The sequence below is a fragment of the Haliotis asinina genome, chromosome 1 (assembly GCF_037392515.1).
Source record: "Haliotis asinina isolate JCU_RB_2024 chromosome 1, JCU_Hal_asi_v2, whole genome shotgun sequence".
Classification (NCBI taxonomy): Eukaryota; Metazoa; Mollusca; class Gastropoda; order Lepetellida; family Haliotidae; genus Haliotis; species Haliotis asinina.
The window spans coordinates 51,039,530-51,056,885 of NC_090280.1; the positions used below are offsets into that span (position 1 = coordinate 51,039,530).

The 17,356-nt window shown below is 40.2% G+C and overlaps 1 protein-coding gene across 1 annotated transcript; it reads left to right on the plus strand.

The window, feature by feature from the left end:
* Window positions 1-2,506: 2,506 nt before the first annotated feature.
* Window positions 2,507-16,686, plus strand: LOC137280103 (twinkle mtDNA helicase-like). Its single transcript, XM_067811861.1, has 14 exons — window positions 2,507-2,658; window positions 3,840-4,726; window positions 5,356-5,443; window positions 6,185-6,335; window positions 6,924-7,096; window positions 8,733-8,889; window positions 10,175-10,296; window positions 11,136-11,307; window positions 12,084-12,218; window positions 12,406-12,479; window positions 13,276-13,390; window positions 13,694-13,879; window positions 15,539-15,667; window positions 16,334-16,686. The coding sequence occupies exons 2-14, from the start codon at window positions 3,877-3,879 to the stop codon at window positions 16,499-16,501; spliced, it is 2,520 nt and encodes an 839-aa protein (XP_067667962.1). The 5' UTR covers window positions 2,507-2,658; window positions 3,840-3,876; the 3' UTR covers window positions 16,502-16,686.
* The last annotated feature ends 670 nt before the right edge of the window (window positions 16,687-17,356 follow it).

The window sequence follows — 17,356 nt, forward strand, 5'->3', positions numbered from 1 at the left end:
GAGAACAGGAACTCCTCTTTCTACTGTGTATAGGATTAGGAAGAATTTTAAAGAGGGAAAGGATTTTGGGCACCAGAAAGGAGCAGGGAGACCCAGAAAATTGGACTTCTCAGATCGCGTCCGGCTGGGAATTTTAGCGTCTAAAAAGCAAAGGGCAAGCATCTCCAACATCAGGTATGAAATGATAGAAAGGGGATAGAACAGTTATATCAAAATCTACAGTTAGAAGAAATTTGATTGATCTTGGATGGGAGAAAAAGACTGGAATTCCTTCTCCTCTCATGAAACAAGAACATAAAGACAGGCGTGTTGAGTGGTGTTTGGCACATGAAAACTTTGACTGGGAAAATGTGATTTTTACTGATGAAAGCTCAATATGGGTATATCCCAATAATGTGAAAATATGGACAAAGTCTGCGTCAGCACCGTTGTATCGACGACCTAAATACAGCCCAAAGTTTCATGTATGGGGAGGGATATCCTTATTAGGAACGACCCCGCTGTGTGTGTTTGAGGGAAATCTGACAAGTCAACGCTACACTAACATATTAGATAATTTTCTCCTTCCAAGTACACATGTGTTTTATGGAAATGACTGGATTTTGCAGCAAGATAATGATCCTAAACACACTGCAAAACATGCCAAGCAGTGGTTTCAGGAGAAAAATGTGACTGCATTACCATTTCCTGCATATAGTCCTGACTTAAATCCCACTGAGAACATTTGGGGGATGATAAAGGAATGTGTGAATCAAAAGGGGTTGACAAAAATTGAAGACATGAAGAGAGAAGTGGTCCGATACTGGGACAGCATAACTCACGAGACACTAACCTCTCTGACAGGAAGTATACCTACCTGTCTTAGACTGTGCCGTGAAGTTCAAGGAGACTTGATAAAATATTAAATTGTTACCTACACAACATGAAAAGGTCAGTTCACTTTCACAATACATTCAATTTTATCTGATTTGTTCTCGTTTAATAATATGAAATGCTTTAGCTATTCTCAATAATTTTGAACCATACTGTATATCATGTTCTAAGGAGCAGGTTTTGGCAGACATGGGGCTTTGAAGTTAATGTGGACAAGAGTAATGTTATTGTGTTTCGAAATGGTGGGATAACTGCACATCACGAGAGGTGGAAAATTGGTAAATCTAAAGCCTGTTTATTATGAATATTTGGGGTTAACATTTTCCTCTACGTTAAAATGGACTAAGGCATGCTCAGTATTAGCATCTCGTGCTCAAGAAGCAATGATTCCTATTTTTCATATTCTCAAAAAAATCAATGAATTTCCATTAGAATCAGTATGTACGATTTGGGGGACAAAATTGCTCCCATTTTGTTATACGGTGTTGAAATTTTGGGTTTAACGTGTTATAATTCAACTGAAAAACAGTTTTAACGGTTTTACACGGTTTTAAGGACTGGGATATTTGCATCTAATTTAGCTATTTTAGGCGAAGATTGGGGGTATAGTATGTTTACCAACACTCAGTTGCGTGTTAAATATTGGATTAAGTTAATCAGAATGAGAAATTATCGCTTCCCTGGCCAATGTTATAAAATGCCAAAGATGTTGGCAATGTTTCGTTATTCTTAAAAAAATTTTGTCTCAACGTCTGAAAGACATATCTTTTCAAAACTGGTCCGCAATGAAGTAATCAAAATTCAAAGTTTTTAAAAGATATTATAGCAATCTAAATTCTCTTTTAGATTCTGAACTGTACATTCTCCATTTGAATGACATATCTTTAACCAGAGCATTTTGCACATGTAGAATCTTTTTACACAACCTTAGAGTTAAAAATTACCGTAAATCTAAAGATAATGATTTGAGTAGTTCATTTTGTAAATTACGTAATATCGAGTCATCAGAAGATGAATTTCATGTTATGTTTGTCTGTGAGAAATGTTCAGCTATTCGTGAAAAATATATTTCATTCCAGATGTATGTCCTCAGCATTGTAAGTACCAAAATGTCAAAATTATTTAAAATGTAGCAATGTATTTTAAAATGTCTTCTATTTACGTCGAACGCGACTGTCCCGTGATCCTTAAATGTATCTTATTACCTTTTTGTACTTAATTTTATCGTAAGGACCATAATGTCCTTATACTGAATAAATTTCTGTACTACTCTGTTCAATATAATATAGCTTTGGCGCAAATGAGCCGGAAACCAGTTCAATCCGGTAGCGCAGAAGAGATCGCAACCCAGTCGAGAGCATTGGGATATCATCCGGGCAGTCGTGAAGTCTAGGGGCATTACGAAGGCAACGATAGCTACCTAAGCAGGTTTGGACTTTTGACCTGGATCAGGGGCCCTAGTGGGGGCCATTCAAAAAGCTGGTTTTCACAGAGGGATTATATTATACTCATGCAACTGCCTATTTCGAACAACAAACATTTAGCTGGAATATTGCTGAGTGCACCTTCAAACAACAAACCAACCAACCAAATGGAATTTTCCACAGTGGTCTCCATGAAAGTTATTGGAACAGTGACCTCCCCTGCCAGTCCCGCGTGCAGACTGGCGGGATTGGGGCCCCCTGATTAGATGCTGAGCACTTCAAGAGGCACATCTTTAAGAAATGCGGATGCTTGTCTGTCTCCAATGGCACGCTGCTACAGATTAGTTTGAAATCAATAGACGTAAGTTGACTAAATGTACATTTCAGGTGTCACGTGATGCGCCAACACGTTATCACCTCATTGTTCATGCTGATTTATCATTTAGTCATGTAATTTGCCCACTCCTCACAGTAGACAGAATTTTATGTTGCGCTGGCAGCATTTGACGCAAAACTTATGTCTGGCCCATTTTAATTTATTGTGGTTGGCTACAGTTAATGGTACTCTAGGTTGAACATCTTCGTGCTACGTGTGGAACGAATCTTTGACGCGGGAAAGAGTTTCGCCCAAACCCCCTCGTTGGGTTGAGAGAGCCACATTAAACTCGGTGCGCCTAATGGCAGCAAGAGTTGTATTGAAAGTTGAGATTGAAATACGATGTGCTGTTGAGATTGACATCCAGTGATCGAGGGAAAAATACCAGTGCCTTGAGCATGCACTAGTGCGCAGATATGTTATACTTTAGTTACAAATGTTGAGTATTTACTCCAGACAGGAGAAACGCCAAATGGGAACCTTTGTTAAGCAATCTGCCTCTGAGTGGTGTTACCACTAATTATACCTGTTATGTTCATTAACTGACCATCAAGTGAATGATGTCAAATAACACATGTAGGTTTACACCATCAAACGCAAGTTACAGCAAGGAAGATGTAATCTCTGTGTGGCATGCAGCCTGAAAACACTCATGGGCCGAAACTGTTTTGAGGATACCAACGGAACTTTGTTGCTACATGAGAAATACATACAGGCATTTGCTGTGTACTTGGGTAAATAGGTGTAATCAGGGTTTTTTTGTCAGAAACTTTTCAGACTTCTCTACCAAAATTTACGTATGATTTTGGCTATGACAGCTGGACCAACCCTCAAAACTATCTAAACATACAGCTTGGCAATCTTTGGGACTTATATGAAACAAATGGCTTGCTACTTGCCTGTAGACATATTTTCACATGACATGATTAGATATCACAGGAAACACAGAAATAGGATCAAATTGGATCGGTCACTGTACCACACAGGCATCAGAAAAACACTACAGTGCTGGGATATTTTGTTACAATCAGACAAGGAATACCATGGATATGTCCGTCATGGTCGAGGGAGCGGGTGCTAACCAATTTGCAGCTAGGTTTCGTAATTATACCGTTGGTGAGAAACATAAGCTCCGCATCAGTGCCCCATTAATTGTCTATTTCCAGGAACTCATTGACACTGAAGTGTGACCAACAAACAACGATGTCATGCATGAGAATAGCCAGCACAGGAGGCAAGACATATTTGACAGGAACATGTTTTCACTCAAGCTCCTCCACAAACATGTGCGTCAAACTCCGAAGTAAAAGCTTTGTGTGTAAGACATTGTGTGATTTGTATGAATATGATCATACACACATATTTTTCAAACAAGGAACAATGACTAAATATCCAATGCATTTCAGTAGAAGTGATGGCTATTCCTGGACATTGCATGGATCAGGAATGAGGTCAAAATGTGTGAATTCAAACATGTCTTGTGACAATATTAGTTGTTTTCATGACGATTTGGACACAAATCCAACAAGAGGTGTCCATGAAATTAGTGGACATTTAGATTGTCAGTGTGAATGTTTGAAAGTAAAAAGATCTGCAGCAAGACAAAGTTCTTTAAAGAAAACAAGGCTTTCCATATCTTTCCTGAAATCAACTTGCCATTCTACCTCCTTAATATCGCATTTGAAACCTGATATATGTTCAGTGCCTTTGAGAAATATTACCACACATCAGGGTTTGTGTCATGCTAGTCTTCCACAGATTTGTTTACACAATTTCGGAAAAAACTTTAGTGCAGTTCCAAGGCAAGGATGTACATGGAACCGTCCATCAGTGACTCGCCACTCACCTCATAATGTTCAGTATCGTTGTTTCACAAAGAACATTAACTTTTTGGAAGAGGAGGTAGTGACTACTTCCGAGATTCAGAAGTTTTTGGCAGAGCGAGACATGAAGTTTGAGCAAGGCTTCACATGTTTCATCACAACCTGTCCAAGGTCAACCAAGAAGAAAGGAACATGTGCAGCAGATAAACTATATGTTAACATGACAACTGGTGAGTATGAGGTTGCTTACTGTAGGTAGTCTCTTAGTCTTGCATGGAGGACAAGGTGTTAGACATGCAGTGAAAGGATTGCTCATCAGATTCACTGCCAGATTTTCATGATTTGTGGAGATTTATCAAACTAAATTGAAATGACACACAACTACTCAGCATGCCTCAATTTACACAACTTCTAATATGATTTGTCAATATAACTCACTTCGGCCTAACTGGGCATTCCTTTTGATGTATAAGAGGATATCCAGAAAAGTATGTTTACTTGTCATGTTGGGTAAAGTACGACTAGATGATGAGCACAATAGATCATACTATATTATCCCAAATTTATCCAAAATACTAAGTTGGCTAAATTAGGGTTGGCGTGTCTGTTAGTGACACAGGCTGCTGGGTATTATTTGAATAGTTGTCATGGTAGTTACGGCCACTGTCTAGACTCTCATATTGTGTTTAAGCAGTGTGAGGATGAAGAAAACCAAAATGACAGTGAGAATAGTTTTAGTGATAACTCTTATATGTTACAACAAAACAGATACACTGCTTGTACACTAGTTTGTTTCTCAGCTTGTGTTGATCACAACTGTCTGGTAACCATTGAATGTCCTGCTTGACCTTGTTGCCAGGTCACTTCCTCTGTGGGTCGTGTTGGAAGCTTGGAGGCTGGCACGAACTGAAGGACAATATTGCGCTCACAGCGAACCTCAAGAAGAGGTAAGTTACTTACAGTATCACATGGGTTGTCATGTAACGCCACGTCCAGCAATATTCCAGGTATATGTGGTGGTGGTGGTCTGTAAATAATCTGGACCAGACAATCCAGTGATCATCAGCATGAACAGCATTCTGTACAAATGGGGTACGACAATGTGTGTCAACTAAGTCAATATAGTTTATGTTCAGAGTAAGTCCTCCCCAAGTTTAATCATATCTTGTAAAATATTTTTTGTGTACAAAATAATGACGACTCACCATAGTATGTGAGTGCAAGATTGGTGACCCCCCCTACCCCAGAACAAAATGAGTGACACCACCGCGGCTTTAATTTCTGTGAACAAGGGTGCTTATATGACTGGATCTAGTCTGAAATGCATGTAAACCGGTTGGTTTCATCTCTTTGTCTACCTTGCGTTATTTGTCAGAAGTGACCATGTGATCACATTAAACCAGTCTGTTTGGCATAAGCCCATTTGCTGTTTAAATGTGTCAAGATAATGCTCAATGGAAAGTCGCATAGGTTTATTGGCTTAGCCTAGTTGTCAGAGCATTCACTCACCTTGTGCAAGACCATGGGTAAATCCCCTAAAGACACGGTATGTATGAAGCCTGTATCTTGTGCCACCTACCATGATATTTCTGGAACATTGCTCAGAAGAGTTCTTGTGGCTTAATATGCCACAGGCTTTAGATCCAGTTCATCATTTAAGTAATCCAGTCACGTGGTGTTTTCTGCAGAAAGACCTACGAGTGCTTCAAGGATGTAGACAGTGTCCAGCATCTCAAGAAAGATTTGTCTCGAGTAATGGAGACTTGGTCAGAAACCACACCAATTAAAGGCCTCACAAAAGACCAAGTGGAGCAACTCCGCAGTGATCTGGATTGCCAGGTAGGGATATGACTCATGGGGTGGCCGACTGGGAGGGTGACTCTGCCGCACTGTTGGAGGGGGAACAGCGCCAGTTGGCAGCTGAGGCAACTCAACATTGATAATTTACATCATCGTAAGTTAGGAGAGCCAACCCTAGATTGACCCATAGTAAAGTGGAGTCACCTTACTACATGCAGACTGGTAGGGGGGTGCAGTTAGGAAGACATCTCCAGTAGCATGGAGTGTTGGATAAGAGATGCAACTTAAGTAGCATGGACAGTCGGGTAGGGGTGGTAACTCATGTATTTGTTGAGTGTCAGTTAAGGGAGACAACTTCAATATTGTGGAGCTTTAGGGAGGGGAGGCAACTCCAATACTAAGGAGAGTCAGGTAGGGGAAGTTATTTCCTCAATGTAACACAGTTATTATTTTTGATTTTGTAGAGTCCGGAATTTCCTGTTTACACCTAAACAATGTACGTTCATCCGACTTGGTTATATAGGATTTGAGTCCATTCCGGTCTTGTTCATGTTGAAACCAGAGTCTAGGATGGCATGCTGTCTGCCATACAGGGTGATAACCATTTGATAACCATTTGCTTTGCAGAGAATCACCCAGTTGACGTTTGAGAAATTTGGAGTGCAGTACAACCCTGCCATGCGATGTCTGGTGTTCCCATACCACAACCTGCATGGGGAGGTCCTGGGCTTCAAGAAGATTATTTGTAAACATTCAGAAACAGACGGCAGCAGGACTCTCCGAGAGGTATCTGTCCCCAGGTAATTTCAAGAGTGACTCCGAATTTGAGTCTCGCTACATGTTGTTTGTTGTATTTTTGTAACATGTTTTTCACTTCTTTGAGTAGCAGTTTTTAAGTATTGAAAACAATATGGGCAAGCTTTATGGACAGCAACTTTCTTTGTTTTTGTTTTGTTTGTTTCATGAATGCAACAGTGTAAACTGGAACATTGGCAGATACGGGGAGGGGGGTCAAAATTTTGAATGTGGTCTTTAGTCAATTTGAAAAGTGTTTGAACCCCCTGAACAATTAATGGATTCACGTATGAGGAATGTTTGACAACAGAATCTGTATCAAAATGTCGCTGTCACAGTTCTCAGTGCTGAAATTTTTGTACAAATTTGAGCTGTTTAAAACTGATGGAAAATGTGAACAGTGTCACTTTAGAAAAATCAGAATTTCTAAAGTTCCAAGGTCAATTCTGGTGTCCCCTGCCGTTATATCGCTGGAATATTGCTAAAAGCGGCATAAAACCAAACTGACTAACTCCAAGGTCAATGTTGGTCAAAACAGTTCAGTTTTGTTTGCAATTTCAGGTCATTGTGATTTGAACTGTTTTTCAGTTTTGTTACATGGATGGCGATTTGCTCATAACTATGTTGGTTAAAAGTATTTAGAATTATGATAAGATTATCATGAATGTTTTTAGGTTAAATTATCTTGAATACAGGTGAAGTTAATCGGAAATCATATGTGTGTTATTTGCCACTTTGGAGTCACTCAGCTTCAAGGTTGCTCTGGTGATGTAAAACCAGTGTCTCATTGTCTTGTTAAATCAGAGAAGATCAATGTTTCATGGTCTTCATGTTAATTAAGTCTCATTGTCTTGTGCTGTTCAACCAGTCTCTGACCCGTGAAGGTCCCGGGGTAGAATAGGCCTTCAGCAACCCATGCTTGCCATAGAAGGCGACTCAGCTTGTCGTAAGAGGCGACTAACGGGATCGGGTAGTCAGGCTCGCTGACTTGGTTGACACATGTCATCGGTTCCCAATTGCGCAGATCGATGCTCATGTTGTTGATCACTGGATTGTCTGGTCCAGACTTGATTATTTACAGACCGCCGCCATATAGCTGGAATATTGCTGAGTGCGGCGTAAAACTAAACTCACTCACTCACTCACTCACTCAACCAGTCTCTCACTGTCTTGACCCGTGAAGGTCCCGGGGTAGAATAGGCCTTCAGCAACCCATGCTTGTCATAAGAGGCGACTAATGGGGTCAGATGGTCAGGCTCACTGACTTGGTTGACACTTGTCATCGGTTCCCAATAGCACAGATCGATGCTCATGTTGTTGATCACAGATAGCTAGAATATTGCTGAGTGTGGCGTAAAACTAAACTCACTCTCATTGTCTTGTGATGTTAAACCAGTCTCATTTTATTACGATGTAAAACCAGTGTCTCATTGTCTTGGGATGTAAAACTGGTGTCTTGTCTTGTGATGTTAAACCAGTCTCATTTTGTTATGATGTAAAACCAGTGCCTCATTGTCTTGGGATGTAAAACCAGTGTCTCATCGTCTTGAGATGTGAGATCAGAGTCTCGCTGGCTTGTGATGATACTTGTAACTGTGCCACAGTGTACAAATATTGAAACTTGTATGCACTACCTTCTAGGACTGGCCCCCTTGGTTTGTTTGGTTGGAACACTATCGGTGGTGATACGAGAGAGGTTGTCTTGACAACCAGTGAGCTGAATGCCATGGCAGTTTATCAGGAGACCAAGGTACCAGCGCTGTCACTGCCAAGGGGGTACACAGTGTTAGCTCAGGAGGTGAGTCACTGTCTAGGGGGTACACGGTGTTAGCTCAGGAGGTCACTCACTGCCTAGGGGGAACGCAGTGTTAGCTCAGGAAGTGAGTCACTGCCTGAGGGGTACACAGTGTTAGCTCAGAAGATGAGTGATCATGGATTTTCCATGGAACTGGTAAAATGTTGAATGTTAGTTTGATATTAATGTTTGTTCAGGCTGAGATTTCGGTATTTAGAACCTGCGTCTGTGCATGTAAACAATGGCCAGTGAAGGTTATCTTCAGCAACACATTGCACCTGTCGTATGTAGCAATGAATTCTCCAACATCTTATACACATTGTGTTTTCATTGGGCATTAATGACTGGCAGTAATGTTTTTCTCAGCAGAAACATTTGTGTGCTCATATAACTGCACAGATATATCAGTTTCGTAACAGTAATCATAAATTTTAACAGAATCGTTGATCTTTTGTCATCCAGTGCTCGGTTTCTGTGTAATGTATGTGATACTGAGTACTTGAAATGAGGATTCTAAACAAGTAGTTCTGTTATGTTTTAGAAACATGAGAGTTCAGTGGACATACAGTCTTCATTATTAACATGAGCTGTTAACATTGTCATCAAGCAAGTGATGTACAATAACCTGAAGGCCAAGTTATATATATAAATAGTGAAGTTTGAACAGTAGCATTACTAACAATGGGGTATATACACATAAAATGAAGCACCAAGAGCAAGTAGGGTTGATCTGAGTTAACACTCACCACATCACCGTTATAACTATTGCACTTACCCCTTGTAATAGGGAACCAGTAATAGCGATGTGAATGAATGATAGTATGTTCAGCAACTTTTATCCTAAGTTGAATAAAATTTTGAGATTGAAATATTCAATTGGCAAGGTTATAAAGTTACATTATGAGGATTTGCAATCTTGATTCCACTTAATTTGACATTTATATTTTTTTGTTTAAAGTGAAATTCATTGGTACGTTTTCACCGCAGACTATACATCTTGACAGCCCACCACCAATTCATCAAGCAATCTCAATTGAATTTTTCTCGTGCATGTGATATTTGATGACATCATCACTACACGTGTACATTTTCACGACAAATTTTTTATGCATCATTACTTATGTATGTAAAATGTAAACTACTAGATTTTTAGTCTCAAAATGTGTGACATCCTACTTGTTTGCTACCTTAAGGCACAGCACTGTACATTTCTATTAAGCTGCATTATGGCTGTGCTTGAATGGAAATAAGAATTGAACCCCAGTTCACTCAAGTTTCCCGGTGACAGGTTCTGCCGTCACTGGAGAGGTTCAAGAAGATCCTGCTGTGGTTTGGAGATGATATCCGTGCCTGGGAAGGAGCTAAGCAGTTTGCCAACAAGCTCAACAACAAGCGATGCTACATCATTAGGTGAGTTTCCTGAACACTGGTCCTGGTAAACTAGGCCTTTGGCAACCCATAAAAGGTGACGAACGGGATTGGGTTGTTGCTAACTTAGTTGACATATGTCATCGGTTCCCGATGCTCATGCTGTCGATGCAGTTGGGATACAATGACATGTCATCCAAGTCAGCGAGACTGACCACTCGATCCTGTTAGTCACCTCTTTCGACAAGCATGGGTTACTGAAGATGAATTCTAACCCAGATCTTCACAGATATGTCCCAGTTCTGATGGCAAGAGGCGACCAAATATCTGCATACCGCAGTGGCGTTGATCATTACTAGGGCTGCAAAGATTCAGTTTGAATCATCGAAAATCGAATCTTAAACATTAGTTTTAATTTTTATAACCTTGATCACTATTTCTATTCGATATTTGAATACCTATTTAAATATCACTATTTCTATTCGATATTTGAATACCTATTTAAATGTCTGGAACATAATTTTGACTCCCAACTTCAGCAGTTTCAAGCGCTGAATTAAGCAAAATGTGATTGGTTAACACTTGGCTAATTATCCAGTGAAAAGTTTTGTTAGCAGGCATGGCCAAGTTGATGATGTATTTCAGGCTGAAAAAAATGACTCTGAAAAATTATACTGAACCAACAAACCTGGCAGAATCTTAGCAGCCTTAATCATTACTCACTGTATTTTTCACTGGATTGTTTGGTCCAGACTGGATTTTGTACAGATACTGTTGTTTACCTGGAACGTTGCCATGTATGGTGTTAAACACGCTAACGACAATTTTAAAGGGTTCTAGGTAGAAATTCTTGCATTGAAGTTGTATGTTTTTAATCACAGACCTACTGCTGAAGATCCCAGCCCATTCCGAGCTTTAAACCAAGAGTTGCGACTGAAATCCATCTTGTCAAAGGCAAAGCCACTCAGCCACAAGTCCATCGTGTCCTTCCCCCAACTACGACAGGAAGTCTTCTCGGAGCTGGCCCACGTGGAACAGGTTGCAGGGGTCAAGGTCAGCAAGATATGCAATATTCCCTTTATCATCACTCCAATTATATGAAGTGAGGTGTTAACAAACTGTCAGTAATAATAGATTGGAATTACATGGAGCACAGACATATGGACATGTTTATCAAATATAATATCATGTTTAACAAAATGGTTCATTTGATGACATTCGTGGGTTATTATCAATTTAAATGAAAGGAGGAACTATATCTGTCAAATGGTGTTTGCCAAAATCAAAGAGTGTTCTTGTGATTAGTCCTCTAGTTAAAAGTCTTCTTGCATCTGAGGCAAAGTTCAGTTGAACACATTTTCACATGACACAGTGATATAGTAGTTAAAGATTTTTGGGGGGTCAGTTGTGTAAATCATTTGGCGATACCGTGACCTGCAAATGAGACACAACCAGATCACCAGAGCATGCCAAATGATTCATTGTTGCTTTGTGAAATAACTTGTTGAAAGATATTCAACACAGTGAACGCAGATTGCCTATTAATACCCAACACCTGTGAACATGCATCTCAAGCCAAAACATGACAGCCGTTAACACAGCACCTGTCAGTACACACTCGTTAACCTATGGTGGGGTAGCCTTAAGGTAGCCTTAAGGTAGCCATTGGCTCGTCACACCAAACACCAGGGTTCAGTTCCCCACACTGGCACAATGTGTGAAGCCCACTTAGGTGTCATCAGCTGTGATATTACTAGAATATTGCTAAAAGCAGTGTAAAACTCAACTCTCTCACTCACTGATTAGCATCATTGTTGTGTCTGTTCCAGTGGCGCCGCTATCCGGCCTTGAACCGTCTGTTGAAGGGGCATCGAAGAGGGGAACTGACCGTGTTCACTGGCCCCACAGGGTCGGGGAAGACCACATTTATGAGCGACTATTCCCTCGACCTCTGCATGCAAGGGGTCAGTCGATGTACATCTCTGACAATGCTGCTGCATATACAATAAGAACAAATGTGTTTTATAGTAACATAGTACCCATTCCATTCAAATGTAAACACTTTGAAATATATCGGAACCCTGTGTGTGTTATTTGTAGTATTATATGTGGAGTAGTGTTTTGGTGTGAACTAGGTGCTGTCTCTTACAGGTGAACACTCTGTGGGGAAGCTTTGAAATCAACAATGTTAGACTTGGCAAGATGATGCTTACACAGTTTGCAATGTAAGTTCATTACATCTATGGAGGGAGTGATGTTGCTAGACTATTGGTACAAGTGGTCTTTCGATGCTTTTTTAGGATGTTAGTGCATTATGTGCCAGCAGGTGCTGTGTTTGTTAGGTGAGGAAAAAAATGAAGGTGAATGTTCATTTGTTCAAAATGAAAGGAATACCAAGGGGAACAACATGATTGAATGTCTCAGTTTTTGTTGTGATACTGAAGGCAGGCAGTGTCAGTGACAGTGGTGTTTTAAAGCATTATTTTGCTTGTTAGAATTGGTCCCCAGCAACCTTATGTCTAAGATGGTTGATGGCATGTCACTGAACTTTGTCAACAAGGACTGTTGCTTTCAGTATCACTGGTTTGTCCGTCCTGGACTTGGTATCCACTGACAGCTTTCATGTAGCTGGGATATTGCTGACTCTGGCAGCAAACACAGAATTCACAAACAGTAAATGTTGTTTTTCTACATCAACACGTTGACTGCAGGTGATGATAATGATCATGTGTGTTGACATCTGTGTTGATGGGCTTTGTGTTGACATGTCCTCTGTATGTGGATGGGCTGTATGTTGACTGTTGATAGGATCTGTATTGGTGCAGTGTATTGATTGGTGCTCTGTGTTGATGGGCTCTGCATTGATAGGTGTTATGCGTTGATGCGCTCCCTATTGACAGGTAATTTGCATTGATGGACTCTGTGTTGACAGGTGCCCTATATTGATCGGCCATATTGATAGGTCCTGTGTCATAATGGGTTGACCGTTCATCTGTTTTCACTAGATTTCTGTGTTTACAGGAAGAATCTGTCCAAGAATCTCCATGAGTTTGACTATTGGGCAAATCGGTTCGAGGAGCTTCCTTTATTCTTCATGACCTTTCATGGCCAGGAGAGCATCAAGAGAGTTATTGAGGTGAGCTCCTGACCTATGTAATATCTAAGGGGATTCTCCAGGATGATCGCTATGATTAAGTACTTAATAACTTGGGGTCACAAAACTTGCTGTAAAACCTCTGTGAGTTTTTACGTAATATAAAATAATGTGAAATAATGCAAATAGGGTAATAAGACTAACACTTGTTCAGATCTAAATAATGTTGACTGTAAAGAATCTTTAGAAACAAGCTACTTTTCTCACAGGTCTGAAAATACAATTACTGATTTGGATATTGAACCTGTAGTTTCTCACACTCATTGTCCTGTCTGCGATCCCCAGACGATGTCGCATGCTGTGTATGTCCACGACATCACCCACATCATTGTCGACAATCTGCAGTTCATGATGGGCGTCAACGGTGACATGACAGATCGCTTCACAAAACAAGACATGATCATTTCGGCGTTCAGACGATTTGCCACCACCATGAACTGTCACGTGTCACTCGTTATTCATCCTAGAAAGGTGGGTACCAGATAATCTTACCATGCTTGTCACATTCAATATTCTTGTTTATTTTGAGACCAGGAGCCATTTATTTATCTCGTACCTTAACTCACTCACCTGTAAATCTTGTCATCTCACTGTCTCTTTCCTTACACACTGACTCACTTTCTGTCTGCCCCCAAACCCCACCCACTGACTCATCCCCGCTGACTTCCACTGACTTATTCCTCACTCTAAATGACCCCCTCACCTCCTCACTCCCACCACCTCACCCCTTACTGTCACTGACGCGCGCCTCACTTTGACTCATCCCTCTCTCTCTCACCAACTCGCCCTTACTCACTTTCAGTTAATCTCATCAGGGAGCCTGTATAGAAGGGGAGAAGAAACTCCCCGAAAAGCCGCTGAACGTATGTCTTGGGTCGTTACGTAATCAGTGTAGCCAATATGGTGGCAGCGTAGTATTTAAGATTGAGTCCGGTGTATTTTCAACAGCCGATTAAGTTCACTGAGTGTTATAACAACTGAAATCCAACATGTATAAGACAGGTTAACTATTTCTTACTTCAGTGTAAGTCAAATAATTGGCATTAGTGTCCGTATTAGGACAGTAGATTTGTAGTAAAGTTTCAGGTCGGAAAGTTATAGCTTCTATTCTCGATTCACCGATAAAAACTTCTTTCACACATTCGTTTAATTTTTAGAAGGAGAACATACCTTTAGTTGAAAGGTATTCGCAAGTAATGGTGACAGTTTTATGACTTAAATGTTGTTAGAGTGTAATTGAGGCGTGTGAAAAACATGACATTTCACCATTGAAATGCTATATGCCGTTGTTTGAGTATTCCTAGTTACTTCCTCAAAAACATCTTTCACATGCACCTTTAATTCATATGAGGGGAATATACTATCAGATGAAATGTGATTGCAAGTAATAGTGATAGTTTCATAATCTAAAAAGGAATGTTAGGGTGTATTTGAGGTGTGTGAAAAATGTGACATATTGCCGATCTGATCTGATTCGCCATTGTTGCTTGAGGGTTATAGTTCCATCACTTCTTTCTTTCTTGTTGATCTTATTATTTGACAAAACTGGAAAGGTGTTTTAGAACGCTTTGTGACAGTTTTACACTTTATCTTTTAGGGCAGTGTGACAGTGTCAGTTAACATTTTGTTAATGTCCATTCCATTCCCCACATGCAACAAGTTTCAAAGTAGACAGCTGATGTTAACACGTGTTATCACGATACTTTAACATGTCTTGGGAGGGAAAGCCGCGGTGTATCATTTATTCTTTCATTCATTCACATATGTACTTCTTTCTTGTATTCTTTTACTGTATTTCGTTCATTCATTCACATAATTCTTGCTCTTAATTATTACTATAATTCATTCATTCATTCATTCATTCATTGTAAAAACCATACTGATACAATAAACTGGCTGAAGTTCTGTTAAACCAGGGATAATTTACAAAGCATATACTCTATATAGGCTCCCTGGTTAAACACAACTGAGCGAGCCAAGTCATTGTGTGCGTTGGAGCGTGACGAGGCACACGTTAATTAGTGCAAATGGTAAAGAAAGCATGCGAGTGACCAATCCCTGTTGTAGAGTATCCCTGATCTCATATACTCACTCTTCACTACCTCACTCTTGCCTCCCTCTATATCCCAGGAGAAGGATACAGATGAACTGACTACAGCGTCCATATTTGGCAGTGCCAAGGCATCCCAAGAGGCGGACAATGTCCTACTGCTGCAAGACAAACGACTGAGCACACTGCGAGGCCGGAAGTATGTCCAGGTGAGAGGTCAGGCCAACAAGCATGTTGAACTGTTTCCCAGTGCCAGACTGTGTTCCACAGTGGAGGTGGTGTAACCTAGAGGTTTAAGCTTTCGCTCTTCCCTACATTGTTATGAAGGGTGATACCCATTAATGGTGTCCCGTGCACCTGACATTGCTGGAATGTTGCTAGAAGTGTCTAAAAACACTCCCAAGATATCAAAAATATCTGTTGCCACTTGTTATTCTGTTAATGGTCCATCACTCAACGCCTGGCTGTGATGGTATCTCCTCTGTTCATGGAACGTTTGGTTGGCTAAATGATACATGTGCTTGCGAGCCACACCAAAGCCTACTGTTGTATTTTCCTACTGGGCAACATGTGCAGTTCCATATTTAGTGTGTTTTGCATTGATGTCTATAATACTAACGCAGTCAATCAGTGAATCAGTCACTCTCTTCAGTCCCTATTCTTATTAAGTCTCTCACCATGTGAACCTGTCCTCTGAAACCTGTAGAGTGTGGGCAAGCTGAGTGGTTAAAGCATTCATGCATCACGAGTTTCAATTCCCCACCTGTGTGAAGTCAGTTTCTGGTGTCCCCCACCATGTTATTGCTGGAATAATACTTTAAAGTGATGTAAAAAACATACTTAAACACACATTTCAAATCCCACTTTTGCCACAGGTTACTAAGAACCGATTTGATGGAGAGTTGGGGATTATGCTGCTCAAGTTTGACAAGGAATCTCTGAGTTTTGCTGTGAGAGACAAACCTAAGAAGCAGGAAGGGAAGAAGACAGATGAAACAGAGGATGAAAAAACTGAGGCTGGAGAAAATGTGCAGAGCAGCTGATCCTTCAGGCGAGATTAGCTCTTGTTGCAAGTCATGAAGCTTGCTTGTTAATGTTTCTTTTTGTTGAATAAGAATACTATGGTTAATTATGTTTGATACTAAGCATTACAGATGATGGCGAATGCCAGTATGTATTTATATAAGCAGCATTTATCCCCACCTCTGTGGAGCATTGAGCAAACCCTGAGATTTCCTTTTTCACGTGTTTAGTGGAAAGAGGACATTTTCCAGCAGGACTGGAACTGGTCCCTATTTAGATGCAAGTACTTCTACCTGAATATTCAAGTAAATGCAATTTGATAAATTTACTGTCATATTGTTACTGATGTATGTTGTGAAGAAACAGATCTTGCAGGCGAGATCTTTGTGTTTCAGATTTTGGTGCTTATATTTTCGTAATCAAAAGAGCGTTAAATTGCTAAAATCAACATATCTACCTGACTTTGTAGCCGATATTGTTGGTTGGGTGGTTTTGAGTAATGCGTGACAGTATGATGTAGGATCTGGGTTACGGCACTGGGATATACCTTTGATATTCAAATTCAGGAAACAAATTTTGAAAATCAATATGATGTCACATTTTCTTTAACTTGTGAACCGTTCAGAATTTATGACTGTTGGGTCAGCAATTTTGTACATGAAAGTATGTCCAAATTCAGCTGGAAAGACTAGGGAGGGGGCCATTGATTTTGTAACTGACTTTGCTGTATACATAACTTTTAGGGGGGTCATTTACATTATACATAATACTCCATCAAAATTCGCCAAGCTATAAATTGCAAACAGTACATTAGTAGCATTTTAGAATTGCGTGTGTTAAAACACAAACTAAGCATTGAACCCTTCATAATTGTT